General features: G+C 36.2%; 1 protein-coding gene across 1 annotated transcript in view; it reads right to left on the bottom strand.

Moving 5' to 3' along the window:
• LOC115215040 (ras guanine nucleotide exchange factor Y) overlaps positions 1 to 22,710 on the bottom strand; it is a 182,061-nt gene that overhangs the window by 76,935 nt on the left and 82,416 nt on the right. The window contains exon 2 of the mRNA XM_029784173.2: positions 9,305 to 9,443. Coding sequence (XP_029640033.1) covers positions 9,305 to 9,443 — 139 coding nt within the window. The remainder of the gene's footprint in view (positions 1 to 9,304; positions 9,444 to 22,710) is intronic.

Here is a 22,710-nt window from a genome sequence, read left to right as displayed (position 1 = left end):
ATCTAGTCAAGTTGTGAAATCTCATAATATAGCATCCATCCAAGTCCAAATGAAACTGCAATTATACAAAGTTCTTTATTTGTAGAAGCCTTAATCTGCTAAATAATTAGTCCGATTGGTAGATTGCATGATAAATAATACTGACCACATGACCGGCATGTTGAGTCACACAAAACAGGAAATATGTAAAACATGCAATACTGCAACAACATGGAATGTTATAAACATCACTTCATATTTTCTTTTCATAGCCTTGTCCTAGATCTGAAGTTTATCGGGACACCAAAACATTTTAAATTCAGCAGATGCTATATAGAAATATCATGACTTTATGCGACAAAATTCATCAAAGCTCCAGCGAAGGTACTTGAAAGGATGAACTGCATGAAATTATAACAGCAAACCAAACATTTATGCCCGAATAAAATTTTCCCTACATTGCAAGAATTGTGATTATCTAAGAACAGTGATATCAGTAAGAGAAAATATTAAATCAGAATGTACAAAAACAGTTTATATAAATAAAAAAAAGTCTTTAGTCATTACTGGTTTCAAATTTTGATACAAGGCCAGGAATTACAGGAGTTGGGGTAAGTTGATTACATTGACCCTAGATGTTCAACTGATATTTATTTTAACAACCCCAAAAAGATGAAAGGCAAAGTTGATCTTGGTGGTATTTGAACTCAGAATGTAAAGTGGATGAAATGCTGCTAAGCACTTTTTTCCTGGCGTGTTAACGGTTCTGCCAGCTCACAACCTGAAAGACTTTAGTAATTATTGAAATATCAAATAAAATGAAATTTTACAATTACATAAATGGAATCCATTACCACCAGCAGAAATGCTACCCTCCAAGCAGTTTTCTGCAAGTTGCTAAATGATATTTACACATTTGAAACCCAATTTATGGAAATTTTCTGTTATGATATGACTAATTTCCTTCTGTACCCTTTATTTATTTAATAGTACTCACTTGCACAGTAAATGAATTTAGAATAATCTCAAGCACTCAAAGATAGCATTAGAATTTATGAAGAAATCTATTACTATGTTGACTTAACTTTGTCATATAAAAGTCCTTAGTTTATCACATATATATACATATCATAAGATGTCATAAGTTTGCACGATAGTGAACAGGATGGCACACCTAGTATGTACTGGAAAAAATCATATTGCAAAACTTGCTGTAAGTTTGAACACATAATTGTATAACTTATTATTTCCTCTGCATTACGTTTCCGTCTATATATGTATATAGTTATATGTTTTAGTATTAATAACCTATGTAAACACACAATTGCAGATGTACAGAGATAGGAAATTAATTATTTTTTTATTCCTGTTCATCATATGAGCTACGATAAGACAAACAGTAGAGGTCTCATTAACAAGATGAGAGTGTAATATTTATCACTGATAAACCTCTAATATTTTATTATTATTCTAATTATATCATTGCTGGTTCCTAGCAGAACTTTAAATCTGGAACAGTATATTTACAAGAGAACTACTAATGAACTTTTTAAAACTCACTATACAATAATTTTCTCTGCTAGTGTGGCTCAGATGGCTCTTCAAACTATATTTTGCATGGATGCTGAAGCAAATATTTATCATAGCCATTGTTCATTTCACTTTCTTTTAATGATTGTCAATATTTCCTTATTAATTCTGGAGGACAGATGTTTAGCTGAACAAGAATCTGTGGGTATTATGGTGAAGTCTAGTGACAAGCTAAGTCAATACTTTCAATAATATACATGCCATGTTCAGTAGTAGTTTTCTTCATGTTCTATATATTGAAGGACCTTGGGAGGTTTTCACAACCTTCTTTTTAAGTATGAAGTGAGAAAAGCACCTATTCTCGGCTAGATGGATTAAGATGGTCATATTCTACCTGAGAGAAGAAATACAAAGCCAGTGTCTGAAACCTATTGCAATTTGTTTATTGTTTTTTACTGAATCAATGATGACAAACTGGCAGAGCCAGTAGAGACAAATACCTCATGGTATTTGTTCTAATTCATTGTGTATGGGGTTCAAATGCTTGCTGGGGTCAGCTTTGCTTTTCCTCCTTTCGGGGGTTGAGGTTTGATAACAAAGTATCAATTTGAGGCAGTGGATTATTGGTGGAAATGTAAGAACATTAGACTGGATGCCTAGTGGTATTTGTTCTGATTCTTTTGTGTTCTGAGTTAAAATCCTGCAGTGACCTACTTGGGGAAGAGTAGGCTCAATCCATTGCTCTGTTTAACATCACCACCTGGCACCTTGGGTGCATTTAGTGGAGTCCACTCAGCTATAAGTATTCAGGCCAAATCTCCAGTCTGAGGACAGTTTCTTCCCTCCCCAAAGTATAGGAAACGCAGTAAAGGGTTATTGGGACTAACGACCATTCTCTTCTTCCTCATCCTCATCTATTACCTGTTTTATATGCTGGTATTGGCTGAACAGTTTGACAGGATCTGGCAAGCTGCAGGGTTGCACTGAGCTCTGAGGTCAGCTTTGGCACAGTTTCTATGGCTGGATGCCCTTCCTAAGGCTAACCATTTTACAATGTGTACTGAGTAATTTGTTTCATGCTGCTAGCACACCAAGTAACTTGCAAAAGACAAGAAAAGAACAAAAAAAGGAAAGAAAAAAGCTCCACTGACTAAGTGGAGTGTGTGTGTGGATTTATGCCAGGTGTTGGGGTATTAAAATATGATAGAGGGACAAGTCCAGGTGTCTTACTGTAGAGGAGATACAAGGCTACCCTGCACCATATAAGGAAAGTGAGGGGAGTAACTGGGAAGAAGATAAAATGGTAGTGACGAGATGACAGAGCAAACCCACCCCCTAATTAAAACATAAAAAATCTTATTTACAAAATCATATAATATAAATATAATTAGATGTCAATTCAGTCAAAACATATGTATAAAAAAAGAAAACTGAGGAATTTGATTGTGCTAAAAAGAGAAACTATCAAATGGTTTTATCAGAGATTCTCCAATGAAGGACAGCAAAAGTCAGCTCAACAAAGTTTTGATTATGTTTAATGTTAGAGTGTTCTGAATAGAAGAAGAAGAAGAAGGAAAAAATTCACAACATTAGAGGCAGGAAACCCTTCTTCAGAGAAACTGCTTTACAGTATCTCGTTTGCCTTCTCATGTTTCCGAGGTCAAATCCCACAGGAATTGAACCTGCCTTTCATGAAATAACAGTAGACAAAATAAGTAGCTGTAATACATTTGGGCTGAGTCATTCGACTATTACCCCTTACCTTCTCCCTCAGAGAAATCGCAAGACTTAGTACATGGTTAAGTGAGAAACCTAACACACACACACTCACATGTATTCTGTATGTTTCTGGGTCACATTACTTTTTAACCAACTTTACCATCTCTCTAGAAAGTTACCTAAAACACAAACTTCATTCAATTTGAAGAACGTATATATACAATTACAAAGTTTTGCAAAAGCTACTTAAGTAGGGCAATCCAGTGAAACACAAGACTATTCATGGCAGGTCACCTATTGAACTTGTGTGTAGCTAGTGTGAGGGAGTCAGCTAATTGGCTGGCTGGCTGGCAAGCTGGCTGTATAATGTGGTCATCTAAAATCCAGTGGTTACAATTGGATATAAGAGCTTTTCTACTACAAGCAACTATAAGAAGCAACATGAAAACTTCATCTCAAGCTTTTAACAACGTGTGATGTTTACTGTTTTACTTAAGTTATTTATACTTGTAACTATTATAGAACATATGTTTCCCAGGGGTTTAGATATAGCCAGCTTACAAATTGCTGCTAGTTTCCTTTTCTTCCTCTCTTCAATTTATATATTTTCAGATAAATAAATGGAATAATAGTTAAATATAAATCCCAGAAATTGATATATTTACTTGATAGAATTCTATTAGTAATGAATCTAGCTTCTCCACAAAATGGCTGGCTTGCATATGTTATGACATCCTATGCTACAAAATTGTGTAAATACCAATAATAAGCAAATTTGTTTTCAACAAATCTTTTGAGAACTTAGAAAATATCTTGGTAAGCTATATATATATATATATATATATATAAAACTCTTACCAAGGTATTTTCCTAACTTCTCAAAAGATTTGTTACAAACAATTTGCTTTTATATATATATATATATATATATATATATATTATATATATATATATATATATATATATGTATATATATATAATGTACACACACACACATATATGCATGTATCTTGGAGAGATAGAGAAACAGGAACAGTATTTCTTTTTGATTAGGAATTCATTCGTTTAGTAATTTAAAGTATTTCATGGATTGATTTATAAAGGCTTCCCAGAATTACCATTTATTTAGTAGTTATGTAGTTATCTTTATACTGTGGCAGTTAAGTTGAATCTTCATAAAAGAAGTTACGCTTGTAGTTTATCAGCTAGCTCATCATTGCAGCTCTTATCATTACATAACCTTATCAGTGTGGATGGACAATCTTCATTTAGTTAAAGGTGGTGTTCTAGCATGGCCTTCCCTATCATAGCTAATACAAACCAAACCTTAAAATATTTCTACAATTTTCAGAACATATACCAAATACTAAATATCTTGCAGTATATAATTTTGTTCCTTTACATTCTGAGTTTAATTCCTACAAAGATTGACCTGGCATTTTATCCTCAACCCCAATCTGAGTAATGGTTGTGTGGTTAAGAAGCTTGCTTTACAACCACATGGTTTCAGGTTCAGCCCCATTGCATGATACCTTGGGCAAGTATATTCTACTATATCACCAGGTTGACCAATGCCTTGCGAGGGAATTTGATAGACAGAAATGGTACAGAAGCCCATCTTGTACGTATGTGTGAGTGTATATATATATATACTGTGTGTGTGTGTATATATATATATATACAGACAGTAGCTAAAAGCTGGGACACAAACTGCTCACACACATACACATATTCATAAACACACACAGTATTCAGGAATTGTACATACAGCACACAATAGCATCACACACACACACATCCAACTGCCTCTTATGCACATACACACACTGAACACGGACACAAGGACACACATGCATGCACACACACTATTTGCACACTGCATACACACACACACACACACACACAAAATAGCTTTTGCACACAAACACACACACAGATGCACACATACATGCACATACACACACACTCAAAAAAACACATTCACATTCACATAATCTTTCTACTCAGACATGTGCTTGCCTAGACACACATACACATGTGCTCACTCTCTCTCTCTCTCTCTCTCTCTCTCTCTCTCTCTCTCTCACACACACACACACACGTGCTTTCAGACACACATCTTTGCCAGGTCACTGTTGCCTCCCTTGCCACCCATGTCTCAAGCCAATTCCTTCCTTCCGGTCAGTCCATCATGTAGTAACTGCTAATTCAGACCTGATTATTTTTTCTTCTCTCGCCATCTGTTTTCTTTCCTCATTCCTTTCTGTAGAAGAGAATAGCTTCTTCCATTTTTCCTGAGGTTTAAACTAATACAGCCTGTTGTTCTTTCACCTGTCTTTGCTTTTTGCATATTTTTGGACGACCACCACAGAGGAGAGTGCATTGGAGAGTAAGACAAGGAGGGTTATAGTGAGAGAAATGATGGAAGAGATATACCAGGGACATGCCATAAAGGGATGTGTGTGTGTCTGTGCTTATAAACTTCCTTACTGCTTGGCAACTGGTGTTGGTTTGTTTATAGCCTTGTAGCCAAGTGGTTTAGCAATAGAAGCCAAGAGAATATGTACCAGACTTAAATAAGTACTGGCGTCAATTTGTTTGACTAAAACCCTCAAAGGCAGTGCTCCAGCATGGCCACAATCCACTGACTGAAACAAGTAAAATTGATTCAATTAACTACATTCCTTCCTCATGTCAAGCTCCAAAACATCACTACAGTTGTTTTGCTCATTTTGTCATATGAAATACATAAGGGAAAGTTCGCAATGAACTGAGAACCCATCATAATTTGAAATCTTTGTTAAAAACTTCTTCATTTATATTATTAATGCCTTTGAGAAAAACATGACTTTCTTTTACTCTTTTACTTGTTTCAGTCATTTGACTGTGGCCATGCTGGAGCACTGCCTTTAGTCGAGCAAATTGACCCAGGACTTATTCTTTGTAAGCATAGTACTAATTCTATCGGTCGCTTTTGCCAAATTGCTAAGTTACAGGTACGTAAACACACCAGTATCAATTGTCAAGCAACGTTGAGGGGACAAACACAGACACACGAACACACACACACACACACACACACACACATATATACATATACAAATATACGATGGGCTTCTTTCAGTTTCCGTCTACCAAATCCACTCACAAGGCTTTGGTCAGCCCGAGGCTATAGTAGAAGACACTTGCCCAAGGTGCCACACAGTGGGACTGAACCCAGAACCATGTGGTCTGTAAGCAAGCTACTTACCACACAGCCACTTCTGCGCCTATTACAACTTTTGATTTTTCTTGCTGCAAATTTCACTGGCTGAATAAAAGACAACAGCAATAATGCTTTCAAAATTTGGACAGAAGGCCAGCAATTTTAGGGGAATAGTAAATCAGCTGCATTGATACCAGTTCTTAATTGGTGCTTATTTAGAATGATGGTGATGATGAGTTATGTTTGGAGAAGAATAAGTTTTCTCAGAGAAATTAAAAGTTTGAGAAGTCTTTAAAAAATTATTGTCTGAATAAAAATATTGCTCATAGTCTTTCGAAACACTTGTGAAAGGCAAGTAAGATTGATAAGGCTAATTAATGGAACCAAGTTGAAAGTTGGTATACTTTGGCAACACATGAGAATGAAAGTAGTTATGCATGTCAGTAGTCATTAGAATGAAGAATTGCATGTCAAGCTTCATAAAAACATTGGGGAGAAACACAACATGGGTGGCAAAATGCAGAGTAACAAGTACAACTAATGAGCTTAAGTGGAACAGGATTTGTAACAAATAATGTTACATGAAGCAGTGTTGAATAAAAAATATTTGTGTAAAGTTATATTTAACACGTTTGCATGTATTTGGACATGATAAGACCTTTCACTGTGAAGACTGTCTCAAGGAATTTCACCACCTAGACATGTGTAAACACAATTTTTGGGTTGTGAATGATATCAATGGATCATAGAGCACAGGTATTTTTTTTTTGTTCTGCTTCATCAGCAATGAAAATCAAATCTGTCATTCACAGCCCAAATAAGAACGAAATCATTCTTATTAAAATAGCATATAGAATGTTTATTGATGTGCATAAAACTTAGATGAGCTAGAATTGAATAAATAATGTTGCATGAAGCATTGAATAAAAATTTTTGTACAAAGTCACATTTAACATATTTGAGTGTATTCAGACATAAGACCCTTTGCTGTAGAAAAAGTCTCAGGAGAAAATTCTCCACCTAGACAAATGTAAGAATCCATTTTTTTTTTGCTTTCAAACATGTCTCTGTAGCAAGATCTTACATCCAAATACGTTCACGTTAAATATAACTTTACAAGAATTTGTAATATTTGTGATAAAAGAGCACGAGAGTATATAAGCTAGATGGTGTACCAAAAGTCGAACATTTGCAAAATGGCAATCAGGTCTTATGCAGATCTATGCCTGTCAAATGACTGATTGACATGAATCCCAAAATATGGAATGCTAAAAATTAGTTAGATAAATCAGTTAATTATGGAAGATACAGTATTGCCGCCAGAGTACTGTGATAAGTTCTAAGTTAAACTAAGAGAGCATTTATTAAGTGAATGCATTATAGTTCTGAGGAAAATATTTATTAGATTTAGGGCATGGTTGTGTGGTTAAGAAGCTTGCTTCCCAATCATGTGATCTTGGGTTCAGTCCCAACGTGTGGCATCTTGGGCAAATGTCTTCTACTATAGCACTGGGTTGACCAAAGGTTTGTGAGTGAATTTGGTAAATGGAAACTGAAAGAAACCCTGAGACTCACAGGATCCTGTCAAACCATCCAACTGATGTGAGCATGGTTAATGGATGATTAAGATGTATGTGCATGTGTGTGTGTGTTTGTGTGTACCCTTGTCTAGACATCATATGATCACTGTAAATGAGCATCAGTGTCATACAAGCAAGACTGTTCACTTCTACTCTTCCATGAAAAACAGTTTGGCAATAAGGAAATTTGTCTGAAAACAAGTGAGGAATGGTGACAGGAATGGTGACCATAGAAAGTGAACAGTAAATGATGATGATTTGACAATGTATAATGTTTTGGTTTTGTAGATTGTCTGTATTTGCTGAAGGATGCTATATCTCTTGCCCCCAAGAAAAAGACTATTTCCATTCATATGGCTTAGGTAGTGTGAAAATGTGAGACTGATTGGGTAAGTTGTAACAGATGACGAACCAAAATCTTTGCTAACCAGAATCTTTAAAACTGGGAGTTGCTCATGGAAAAAACAACATGGTTTTTTTTTTTTTATCAAGTTACTCCACACTTGTATATACTTTCTGAACAGAAAACTTAGTTTGAAGCTAATGGTTTCAAATTAAATATTTATTACTTGAGAAAAGGATGAATTATGAACTGACAGAAATGACAAAAGAGAAATGAATCTTCAGAAAGAGGTACAGAAAATGAAGAATACCAAAAGATCTTTAGTATTTGGAGTAAATGTAAAACTGGAAATACATCAATTTTGAAAACAAAGAATGAAAGTAATAAACACCATTTTATAACTTGTAAATAATCATAAGTGTCATAAAAATCACCAACCAAAATATTGGATTTATTTATCATTATTAGACAGATATTGAAGACAGGCTATTTTTGTGTGCAAATGAATATATAGAAAAATCTGTCTACTCTAATGGATGAAAATGTATTTTTTTGTAGCAGGGAGAGGGGGAGGGGCAACTAAAGGGCATTCAGCATCACATTTACAAGTTGTTTATGGTTTTAAATCAAACTGTCAAAAACCAAACTTGGGTTTGGAACAGTAACTCACTAACTAAAAACTATACAATTAAAAAAATAAAGAAGAATAATGAAAGAAGAAAGCTGCAGAAAAACAAATACAAACAAACAGTGGCTAATATTGTTTTATGGTGAAGGGGTACGAAAGTAAGGCTCTTTATGTTGTTGTTGTTTTTTTTTTTTAAACCAATACAGTATTTGGAAGCAAGACAGTACCAATCAAAGAAACAATTGAATAACAAGAATCGTAAAGGTGCATTTATGTAACAGAATCAACGTGGCTGGCAAATAAAGAAACTAAAGACTTACCTTTTTTTAGCTCTCAAAAGATTTGCTACATCAGCACAAAGTGGTACAATCCCTTTCCGAGAGCTGTTAACAACCAATGCTACAGCTCGGGCTGCTATCTCCTTGTCTTCCACCAAGCCATTTAATTCATTGTTGGATTCTAAAATATAAAAATAGGCAAAATAAATACCAACCTACCCAGGACTCATTTCAATTGAAAGAGACATTTGTCAAATTGTTACACAGCTTCGGCTTCCTTAGTGTTGTCTCACTACAATTTGGAAAGTATATCAAATTCACAAGTGGACTGATTATATAAACAAATGCTATAACACAAGTTGTTGAATTATCAATGACTTCAAAACTAACCAGAAAATCCTCAAAGGAATTCTTTTTCTCAAATATACTAATCTACATTTTACCCCAATTTAAAAAATAAACAATTCAAATCAAAAAAGAAAAACAGAAACACTAAAAAACCATAGCAACATTTAAACAGTATGGGAAAATAAATAACTTTATATAGCTTATCAACTAGGGATTTAGCTATATGAGTTACATTCCATTAGTCTTTAGGCCACATTTCAAGCCAACCTTACAACTTTTTTATTAACATATATTAAAAAAAAGTGAATGCTTTTGTATTTTTAAAAAATAATTTCTTCAAATAAATTGTAGCTAGTGACTTTCCATTTCCTGTAAAGTGTTTAGCAAATGGAGCAGGCATCCCTAATTTTATGTTGGTAAACGGTTCCAAGATATGCGACTAGGAAAATGATAGAACCTAAAAAAACATTTTTAGAAATTCATTGGCATATAATGTTTTAATAAAATGGTTTGAGCATATTTTCACAAATATTTTATTTGATTATCCACTTCAGTATTGGTTTTTAGATGTTTTTAAAATTTTTATGCTTTTAACCCCTTAGCATCGGAACTGGCCCTTATCCAGCCAAAATATTCTACTTGTTTTATAATGAAATTGGCTACATCCAGCTTCTCATACTTACTCTACAATGTCATTCTAAAAATAAACAAACAGTCACATTATATAAATCTGGAAGCCATGAGATGATACATGATGAATTCAAAACCATGAGAATAAGTATCACAATTACCTGAACAATCTGAATGTTCTTTGACTGCATTCCAAGACACATAAGAGAAGAAAAAGATCTCATAACATTCAAACAGTTCCTATATGACTATCACCAACAAATTCCAGATAAACCACCTTGGATATATCACTGCAAACAATAATTCTTTACTTGAATAGCTATGGTACCAAAAGAATGACTGTAAAATCAATCATCATTAAATGCCTTTTCCTGGTGGTGCTGATAAGTTAGTCATGGCCTGGGCCAATTCAGGCTGAAATTTGGTGCCACTTAAAAACCACCAATGCTGGCACCACATAAAAAGCACCGGTACTGGTTCCACATAAAAAGAACTGGTGTTGGTGCCATGTAAAAGGCATCCAGCACACTCCAGTGGTGGGCATTAGGAAGGGTATCCAGCGGTAGAAACCATGCCAAAATAGACAATGGAGCCTGGTGTTGTTCCAGGCCTTACCAGTTCCTGTCAAACTGTTCAACCCGTGCCAGCATGGAAAACAGACATTAAATACTGCTGTTGTTATTGATGATGAAGATGATGATGATGATAAATACACACACACACTTATAGCAGAACACTTTCACTAAACACATGCTTGGAGGTACAGGCAATAAGTATAAGCTACATTCTTTTAAATGAAAAAAGAAAAAAAAATGGTAACAATAAATATCTTGTCTTAAAGTTAAGCTCATCATTTAGTAGAAAATATTTTGTAGATAATCAATGACCTTAGTTTAACTATTGCAATCTTTCTAGCTTTCTAAATTTCCAGCACCTTTTTAGAGGATGATGATGATGATGATGATAATTCTGACTTTTCAATTTGATGAATATTTCATCTATTTAGTCAATTTTGCAAGTCTAAAATACTTATCAAAATAAAAAATGAAAGACTTATTTATATTGAAAGTCTATTAATAGATAGGTATTTAATTAATTGCAGCACAATCCCAGAAGTTGTTACTTTTAAAGTAAGGTCTACACTACAATTCAGTTTGGAGTTGATACATCTGAGGTGTAAGGCACCAAGCTGGCAGAAATATTAGCACGCTGGGTGAAATGCTTAGCGGTATTTCATCTGCCTTTACATTCTGAGTTCAAATTCCGCTGAGGTCGACTGCCTTTCATCCTTTCGGGGTCCATAAATTAAGTACCAGTTGTGTACTGGGGTCTAATCAACTGGCAGCCTCCCCCAAAATTTCGGGCTTTGTGTCTAGAGTAGAAAAAATATATCTAAGGTATAAGGCAGCAAGCTGGCAGAAACATTAGCACACTGGGTGAAATACTTAGCGGTATTTTGTCTGTCTTTACATTCATCATCATCATCATCGTTTAACGTCCGCTTTCCATGCTAAGATTCTGCCAAGGTCAACTTTTCCTTTCATCCTTTCGGGGTCAATAAATTACGTGCCAGTTGCATACTGGGGGTCGATCTAATCGACTAACCCCCCCCTCCCCCAAAATTTCAGGCCTTGTGCCTAGAGTAGAAAAGGATGTATCTAAGGTGTAGCAGGTTGAGTCAAAAGTGTTTTTGAATTTTCAGTGATGATTTTTGGCAACTTGTATCTCCATCATTAATTTGATACAACTTGTCCATTTGAGGCTGACTTGTTTATTCTTTATTTTCATAAAGAACATATAGACATTAATTATTTATTTTTCATTTTACAGCTTTGATAATGATTGGTGAAAAAATTGCAATTAGACCATTTCACGCTACCCATGGAAAAAAAAATGAGTGTGAAGACTGGGGAAAAAGAAGTTAATGGTGTGAAAGGCCTCGTAACTGTCAATGGATGTGTGGGGTACAAAGGTGGTTCAGACATTTCAAGGAAGGTGGCACCATCCTTGAAAGTAAACCAAGGACAAGAAGACCCGTTGTGGAAGATGAGGCCTTGCTTGAAATGGTTGAACAACAACCAAACACAAGCACTCATATGTTGTCAACAGTACTTGGTCTTTCACAAAGCACCATCAATCAATACCTCCATAAGCCTGGCTTTGTGACCAGATACTGTCGATCAGCCTTCACTACTTTGTTCCATGTCCATACAGCAGTCTTTTTTCTTGCACACTAAACCTGATTCCTCTCATGCCCAGTTTTTCTCTCAGCACATTTGTACTATGTGATTCTTGCATACATACATTGCACATCCAACAGAGCAGGTTCACTTCATTTCTTTCCAGTCTTCTCAAGTCCTCTAAATTCAAGGCCCAAGTCTCACTACCATGCAGCATCACAATTCTAATCTGCACTTCACTGTGAGGGAAAAGACCTTCATTGCCAACAAAAGTAGTAGTTCCCTGAATTTTCTCCAACTTCTTACTCATGTTATATTTTCAGAGCAACCACTACCCTTGTTAATTATATCTCCTAAATAACAAAAGCCAACAACAACTTCCAGTGAGCTATCCAGGTATTTTAAGAGAATCCATATCTAGTGAAATCACAGCATGACGGCTCTGATGCACATGTCACATATGAAACTTACGTACTCTGTTAGTCTGCCTATGTGCCCATAGCTTACTTTGGGTACTGTATATGGAGTTTATAACCTACTCCTTTTCTGCATAACAAGCTAAGCCATTTTAAAATATAGTCTCTGACGTAGTGGTATGATAATGAAAAACATGCCAGCATGGGTTAGATGGCTTGACTGGGCTGGCATGCTGGAAGGCTGTGCCAGGCTCCAGTCTGATTTGACATGGTTTTCTATGACTGGATGCCCTTCCTAATGCCAACCACTCTGAGAGTGTAATGGGTGCTTTTTCATGCCACTGGCATGAGTGCCATTTGCATGACACCGGTATCTGCCACAACTGCAACTTTGCTCGGCTTGATGAGTCTTCTTCTCAAGTATGACATAATGCCAAAGGTCTTGGTTATTGCCTCTGTGAGGCCAAACACTCAAAAGGAACTCAGCCACTTTGCCTCCTGAGGCCCAACGCTCAAAAGGAACTCAGCCACCTTGTCTCCATGAGGCCCAACATCCATCTATGTTTGTCCCCCCCCCATCACCACCACTTCTCAACTGGTGTTGGTTTATTTATGTCCTCATAATCTAGCAGTGTGACTGATAGAGACTGATAGAACAAGTAATAAACTTAAAGATAAGTACTGGAGCTGATTTGTTTGACTAAACCCCTTGAAGGTGGCACCCCACCATGGCCACAGTCTAATGACTGAAACAAGTAAATGATAAAAGACAGATACATCAGCTCACACTTTCAAAAGAACTTGCAAGAAATAACAGATAAGGTTTATCTTAGATATTTGATCAATGCAAGCTTTGGTGAAATGAAAGAAGCATGAGTCTTCGTTTAATTATCAAAAGTTCTGAGAACTTCCATGACATCTAAAAGATTCTCTGTTCTTGCAAAAGGTGAAGGAATGATTGTGCATCTGCTCTAAAATGGTAGAAAGCCAAGTCTGCAACATAGGTTCAATCTATATTTCATTTCATTTCATTTCATTTGGGTTTGAGTCCATGCTCAGGCCAAGTCGAAGACTCCACCCTCAGAGTCTGGTGTGGTTGCCAGGTTGTATTCTCTGCTTAAATTTGACATGTGTAGGAGCGAGTTTGAGTCAGTTTGTGCTCGTTGTGTATATCCTGGGAGATGGGGTTCATCTCTAATGGTGCTTAAGTATCTATCCAGTTGCAATTTGAATGATTCCACACTGCATCCTGATAGATTTCTGACATGTACCGGAATGGAGTTGAACAGTTGTGCTCCTCGAACCAACAGACTTGATTCTCGCAGGGTTTTTGCTGCCTGGCCAGCCTTTTTGTTGATTGGTGGCAGCTGGCAGCGTCTTCCGTGGCGCAGTGAGTGGTAGGTTTTGATACCAAAGTTTGGCACCTTCTGCTCTATCATTTTCCAAATGTATATAATTCGGTATCGCTCAAATCTTCTTTCTATTGAGTACATCCTCAAGGTTTTGAGTCTTTGCCAATAGTCCAGGTCCCTCGTTTCTGAGAAGTATGAGGTAAAATTTCTTTGGAGCGATTCTATCTTAGATAGTTGGCCCTTTGTTGTTGGTGACCACAACTGAGAACAGTAGTCAATCCTCGGAAGTATCATACTGTTCCAGAGGGTTTTCATTGTTGAGGTATCTCTTGATTTGAAGGTGCGCAAGATCCACCCGCTGTACTTTCTTGCAGTAAGACAGACTGAGTCAAGGTGTTCTCTGAATTTTAGGTTGGTTCCCATGTGGATGCCTAAATCTTTCACATACTGTTTTTCCATTATTTGTTGTCCTGATGGGTTTCTGTAGTTTGTTGTATTTTTCAGATCTTGATCTGTTCCGTAGCGAATTAGTTCAAACTTCTTATCATTGAACAACATGTTGTTTGTTTCCTGCCATTTATATATGGTGGTCAGGTCCTTTTGTAAGGCCTCTGTATCCACCTCGTCTTTGATTTGTCTCATGACCCTGGTGTCATCAGCAAAGGATGAGACGTTGCTGGTTGTATCTTCATCTATGTCAGAGATGAGGATGAGAAACAGGATTGGGCCGAGTACTGTACCCTGAGGAACACTGCTGGTCACAGGTGATGGTGTTGAATGGGTTCCATTCACAGTGACTGTTTGAGTTCTATTTGTAAGGAACTCGTTTATCCATGTACCAACTTTTCCTCCTACTCCTAGCTTTCGAAGTTTGTGACCCAGGATGCCATGATCTACCTTGTCAAATGCCTTGGCAAAGTCGAGGTAGATAACATCTGTGTTGTATCCATTCTCTAGATTTTCTAGGATTTGGTCATGGTGTGCCAGTAGTTGGGAAAGGCATGATCTACCTAACCTGAATCCATGCTGGTTGCAATTCATCAGATTGTTGGATTCCAGGAACTCAACCAGTTTTCCACGAACTATTCAATTTGATCCATTTCAATTGATTTATGCCATTTATCAGCTATTTCTGGCAAATAGTGAAGGCACATGGCCTAGTGGGTAGCTGTATTGCATTCGTAACTGTGAGATCATTGGTTCAATTCCCAGACCAGCTACACATTGTGTTCTTGAGCAAGATACTTCATTTCTTGCTGTTCCTGTCCACACAGCTGTAAACAGGTACCTCTGCAATGAACCAACCTTCCAATCAAGGGGAATGTTGGCTTGCTTGCTTAACTAGAGAGGGGTATCATTCAATAGCTAAAACGATGCATAGCGCATTGTGACCAGTAATGTATAACAACATCCAATAGTCTGGTTGATCACATGATTACCAGTTATTTCTAGGTGGTGCCCTAGTGGAGCCCATCCCTGTCTAGAGAGGGATGGGCTCCACTGAAATGATTTATTTTTAACCTACTTCAGGCAACTAAAGTTTTTATTATTGACTTAACAACCATGACTAATTATTGCATATTTTCCCTTTCACTAGAGGGTTAATGTGGAGCTTAATAACTCCTAAGCTTTAAATGAGGAAAGAAATTGCCAAGAAATTAGATGTGGACTTTAGAATGATGTGATTTATACATATTCTTAATATCATTATGGCCTACAAAATTATTGTTCATTGAACTGATATTATCTTGCTTTTAACATTATTAATATAACTGTTCTTAATCACCTTCATTATTGTCATAATAATAATAATAATAATAATTATTATTATTATTATAGTCATAAAGGCAGGGAGCTGGCATGCTGAGCAAAATGCTTAGCAACATTTGGTCCATCCTTATGTTCTGAGTTCTAATTCCACTGAGGTTGACTTTACCATTCATTCTTTCAGGGTCGAGGAAATAAGTACCAGTGGAACACTGTGGTCAATGTAATCGACTAGTCCCCTCCCCAAAATTTCAGGCCTTGTGCCTATCATAGAAAGGATTATAATAATAATCATTCTTATGGGCACAAGTTGGCAGAACCATTAGTACATTGGAAAAATGCTTAGAAGCATTTCTTCTGACTCATGTTTTGATTTCAAATTCTGCCTCGGTTGACTTTGGTTTTCATCCTTTTGGGGTCGATGATATAAACACTAGGGGTGATGGTGGTCAATGTAACTGACTAGCCCTCTCCCCCAAAATTTAAGGCCTTGTACCTACAGCAACAACAAAAATTATCATCATTTGTTCTCTTTACACATAGAATTTGATATAGGAATGAACATTCTACTTCAAAAGCCATTATACAAAATATGACAGCTTTAAAATGCCAATAAAGTATAAAACCTAGAGAAATCAATATAGTATTGGACTAGTCGGAAATGTGCAAGTAAGAAAAGAAATGGCACTGAATCCCTCTCTCTGCTTGATTTCCAGCTCTAGATTACAGTGCAGAGATCCATCAATGCCAATTTCTTCAGGAAAGTGGTCAGTAGGGACCTATTTGTGCACACAAGTCAGCCTTTCTCACCAGAGTCAAAGCCATATACATACAGAAAAAAATTTCCTGGATATGCAACAAGTGTAATGAGGCAGCAGTTAAAACCATCAATACCAAGTGATTTCAAAGGGTTCTGTTAAATAAAATAACAGCTATCTGCCGTCTTTCACCAAATGTCAGCAAGACAATAGACATCAAAGGAAGGCCCAAGTTTGTACTGGAATGTGCTTCCTAACATTACCATATTTCAATGATAAGAATTCATAGAGTGGAACTGAAGGTATGACGATGTTCTTGTCTGGAAATCAACCAACATACAGCAAAGAGATGTGCATACTGTCAAAGTACTCTATCAACAATAAGAACATGTGTCTGAAGGCCTCAGTAGGAAACCAAATAGTCGACTGTAAATGTGGTGGTTCCTACATTGGAAGCACTGTCTGAAAATTACATGTCTGCATTAAGGAACACGTGCAGACAAACACATCATAAAAAGAAATCACCTGGAGAAATGCCACATGCAGGACTTTATGGTTTACCATTGAGACAACAGAGCATAACATCAATAATTAGGGGAGGCCATCCTCATTAATAAACTGATGGTCTATCAATGACAGATTAGAGTTACATGAGGCAAATTATTGTAAAAAATACCATTGTCACAATCTCCTCTCACATATCTAGACCAGCTTGACATTGATTTCCATTTTTTTTTCAGACAAAGGAGTATAAAGCCTATAATATCAAAATATAAAGTAAAGCTGTTGTTCTGTCTTCTTTACTACTATATTCACTCCTCTATTTCAAAGGGTGTTGTAATGGTTTTTGAACAATTTTAATTCTAAATAGGGCAAGCTTCTTTTAGTTTCCATCTTCCAGATCCACTCTGGCTCATGGCTATAATAGAATACACTTGTCTAAGGTGCTGCACAGTGGGACTGAAGCCAAAACTAAGTGGTTGGGAAGCAAACGCCTTAATTGCACAACCATGTCTGTACATGTGTGTGTATGTATGTCTTTGTATAGTATATTAGTACAGTGTTGTTGAGAAAACATACATCCTGTTAAAAAGGTTTTGCATCATAAGTGGAAACTGTTGGCTATGAAAAAGTAGTCTGGTGAGCTCATGGTTGTTTTGTTGGAATTTGGTCACAGGCTTGCAAATTGGATATATCATTATTGGGCTGATTGTTTCTTTGCATGGCAATATCTAAGTTGTTGGTAAAAGCTGTGTCTTAAAACCCTTTAGCATTTAAACCGGCCTTATTCAGCCTAAATATTCTATCTATTTTATGGTTAAATCAGTTAGATCTAGTCACAGACATCTACTCTACAGTCATTCTAAAAATAATCACATCATTCAAATCTCAAAGCTTTGAGATAAGCCATCATTAATTCAAACAATGCAAATAAATAAGCATTACATTTGACAGAGTAATCTGAATGCTAAAAGGTTAATGGCTTCACAGCTGGTCAATTGTTGCCCGTATCAGGATGTCTGCTGTCCATTTCTATTCTCTTTTTATGTCATAACTAGCCTGCTGAGCATCACTGCAATGTAAAATACTTTAGAGCTTGTCTACAGTCCATTGTTGCTATATCTGCTGTTGATATCACTGCTCCAACGACTGCCAGAAACGTTGTGACCACTGCTGGTATTCTCATTAGGTTGCATACCCGACAACTATTTGTAACAATGCCTGCCAGAAAGCTACTCATTAATGCTAGCAAAAGACCTGTGAATATAGCATAGGCCTGAATGTTGATGATGTAGGCACAACTGGTGATGCCAATGCATTTGGTCAGATAAACTGGCTGCTATACTAGTTGATTAGTTTGAAAGGTGCTGATGTAGGCATGTCTATTGACACCAGCCTGTCTGATGTTGATAATTATTAACAAAAGACGCACTACCAATCTGAGGATCTGAGATACCACAAATATATCAACAACATAAGGTACTGGCTACAATTAATTGATTTAAGGCAGAAGATGGGTGTGAAGTCACTTTAGATAGGATTTTTAATAAAGTTTTGCGTAAATGATTCAACTAAATCTCAGTTTATATCATTTGTTCTTCATAATTAAACACCTTAATGACTGGGAATTACCTATTTTACATGTTTCTTTTTATTATAATAAAAAAAAAAAATCTTGCTGAGGTCACTTTGCCATTCACCCTTTTGTGGTTGATAAAAATAAGATACCAGTCAAATACTGGGGTTGATTTAATCAACTTTCACCCTCACCCGTCTTAATAGTGCTGGTCAAATGTCAAATTTAGAAAGAATTATAATTAAAACTATAATATCAATACCTCAAAAACAAAAGCAAACAAAAATAATTATACTGTGATAATTTAAAACCAAAATTGTATTTTTTATTTTTACTTCAATTTACATTATTAACAGACAAATTCTAAAATAAACATCAAAATGAAAATGTCAGATATTCAGGAGTAAAATTATAAATGACAACAACAATAACAACAACAAAATCGGGTTAAAGATTCCAAGAGTCTGAACCAAGTAAGTGTTCAAAGGTTAGTTTTAAGTAAAATATTGTCAGGAATAACTGAAACACGAAAGAATATTTTTCTAAAATTCCCCAAGCCTAAACGTCTATTTCTTGAAAATCTCAGATTACAAAATGTAGTGTGGTGATCCCACACAACGTTCTTTTCCTCCTCACCTTTCCGTTTAACCGTCTCAGGGAGGGTGCGGCCCTTCCCATATGGCAATGTAACTTGGATACAACATTCAAGAGGATTGAATTCACTGCTAGAGAGACTAAATGCTTAAAACTGTGCCAAGTTGCTTTTGACATGTCCTCTTATATTGCCCAGACTGTGCCCTGTAACATATTTCCTTTTGGTTTGAACTAAGAGGGTGGTGGAGGTGGCGGGGTATGTAATGTTAGACAAGCAATGAGTTACACTCACTTCTGACAACAAACACGCTGCCGCCGCCACCAACACCACCACCACCACCACCACAACTACTCCTAGCTGTCGTTGTTGGTGTTAATTCTTTGGAAGGACTAAATAGCTACTATCCAAAATTTGTTTTCCTAAACTAAGCAGATAGATGAACAAAGAGAAAGTCGAAGAAAAAATATTACATAAAACAAAATAAAAAAGAACAGGAAAAGAAAAAATTTCCTGGCACATTAGGCATTTCTGCATCAATGCTTTATTCAAGTCAACTGGATTTAAGAGAAAACTATCCTCTGTGTGGATGTATATATATATATATCTGTGTGTGTGCATGGGAGAAAGAGAAACAGACAGAAAGAAAGTGTGAGTGTAAGAATGAGAAAGAGAAAGTGTGTGTGCATGAGAGAAAGGGAGAAAGTGTGAGTGTAGGACATATGTGTATATATATAACCTGTGCTAGCGCGGAAAACGGACGTTAAACGATGATGATGATGATGATGATGATGATATATATATATATATATATATATAGAGAGAGAGAGAGAGAGAGAGAGAGACTGTGAGGGTGTGTGATTTTCATGCTGTAGAGAATCTTTTAAATCCTCCACTGAAGTAGTGAAGAAAGTCAGAAAGTCAACTAATTTAGTTCAGACAAAAAGAAAACTTAACACAAAGCTAGAATAGCATGAAATGAAAACAGCTACTTAATCCTAAAATATTGAGACACTGCAAATTACCTTTGAAAAAAAAAATGTATATATATATATTCTGAAGTGTCCAAAATGTAAATATAGTTGAAAATTAATAAAATTTGAATAAAAATTTCAAATAAAAATGTTTTCTAAGTTATTAAATATGAAATTTGATTTTATTATTTAGTCCAAGCAGGAGAAAAGGATGCCATAATATTTCCAGGCCTATCTGGATGCAGATAACTGTTCAGTTTGAACTTGCAGAGGATGTTGCAGGGAAAACATAGACAGGAAGAAGGTCCCAGAGGGTTGCTGAGTGGGTTCCACTTGGGTTCAGTCATTAGATTGTGCCACTGCCTCAAAGGGTTTAGGTTGAGCAAACTGACTCCAGTAATTATTTTATTTAAAGTCTAGTACTTGTTCTATTGGCCTCTTTTGAGGAACCGCTAAGATACAGAAATGTAAACAAACCAACAGAGGCTGTCCAGTAATGAGGAGACAGGCAGAAAACATAAACACACACATGTGTGTATGTGTGTACATGTATATACATACATACATATGTATGATGCAATGGACTTCTATACAGTTTCCATCTACTAAATTCACTTACAAAGCATTAACATGGGGCTATAGTAGAAGACACTTGTCCAAGGTGCCACATAGTAAGATTGAACCTGAAAACCATGTGGTTGCAAAGTGAGCCTCTTAACCACACAGTCAAGCCTGCACCCAGTTTAGAGTAGCTGAAGTAGTAACAGAAGAGATGGAGAGGGGATAGGGAGTGATTGTGGGTGATAGTTGCATGTTGGTTGCATCTGTTAATGCAATGTGAGAATGTGTGTGTGCGTGTGTGCGCGTGAGAGAGCAGCTGCAATATCCTAAATATTTTAAAAGCAGTAAATAACATCAACAACAACAACAGCAGCTGCCACCACTACTACTTCTGAGAAATTCTTATTTTCCAAAGATATTACTCTAACTATATTGGTTTTAGAAAAGCTAGCATTATTGTTGCTCATCCAATGGATCACTCATCTCAGTTTTCACCAATCATTGCACATCATCTGCCTTAGCTGCTTGTATTTTACAGCCTCACTTAAGAAGTTGGTCTAACATTTGTCTAAATTTGATGAAAAGGTTAAAGTCAGAGATAAGAAATATACATGTGATTTTTGCTTTATTTTTTCAAGATAAAATAAGGATCACAGGCAGGAGAATGCTTTAATCAGATATTCTTAATGGGGTTTAAACTGACCATATCCAGCTCAAATATCTTACCAGTTTTAAGTTCAAACTAATCAAATCTGGCCCCTCACATCTACCCTACAACATCATTCTAAAAATATACAGTCACATCATCAAAATCTTGAAGCCATAAGATAATGCATGATTAATTCAAAACAATGTGGATAAATAAGCATTAAATTTGACAGAATAACCTGAATGTTAAAGGGTTAATCTCCTTTTCTTTATCCAGTGTATAGAGAAACATCTAGTGTTTGGACCAGCTTGTAAGCAGTTGAAGAGTTAGAGGAAATTTGAAGTGAAGATAAATTTTAATATAATAAAGAACAAATTATAAACAAGTTGTAGAGACACAAAAGTATGATAACATAAAGGGAATGGCCTGCTCATTATGCAGGAAAGGAGAATGCAGGAAGTCAGCTGTTGTGTGCTGTATGTAAACAATAGAAAATAGACTAACTGGATGATTTGATGAAAACTGTGGACCAATTCTGCTAACTATTTGCTGTAATTGGAGTTAGCAGTGATTCTACTGGAAATAAAGTAGAATAGATTTGGACATGTATGGGTTGTAAAATGTTCAGAGAAGATTTATCCTCTGTTAGTAACACAGTGTTCTTCTTGACTGTGTAGTTAAAACGTTTGCTTCACAACCACTCAGTTATGGGTTCACTCCCACAGTGTGGTACCTTGGGCAAGTGTCTTCTACTACAGCACCAGGCCAACCAAAGCCATGAGAGTGGATTTGGTAGACAGAAACTGAAATATACCTGTCATATATGTGTGTTTGTGCACATGCTTGTATATATACATATATATACACACCAAGCTTAGATCATCTGGTCATCTTTCACATATGAGTGATATTGGAATTCCAAAGCAACTTCTTTTTAGCCAATTCCCAACAGAAAGGTCAGTTGGAAGGCCACTCTTGTACTTCAAAGACAACCTGAAAGACCATTTGAAGTGATGCAACATTACCTTTTCTGCCTGGGAAAACAAAGCATCAGAATGCAGAACCTGGCACCAGTCCTGCTTCTCCTCTGCTCAAAGATTTGAGAAAAGTTGACTTCACATTGGAACCAACTTTGTGTAAGCAT

This window comes from Octopus sinensis, linkage group LG8 (genome assembly GCF_006345805.1).
Source record: "Octopus sinensis linkage group LG8, ASM634580v1, whole genome shotgun sequence".
NCBI classification, from domain to species: domain Eukaryota; kingdom Metazoa; phylum Mollusca; class Cephalopoda; order Octopoda; family Octopodidae; genus Octopus; species Octopus sinensis.
The sequence above is the reverse complement of the archived record's forward strand: the minus strand, read 5'-3'. Positions and strand labels throughout refer to the sequence as shown.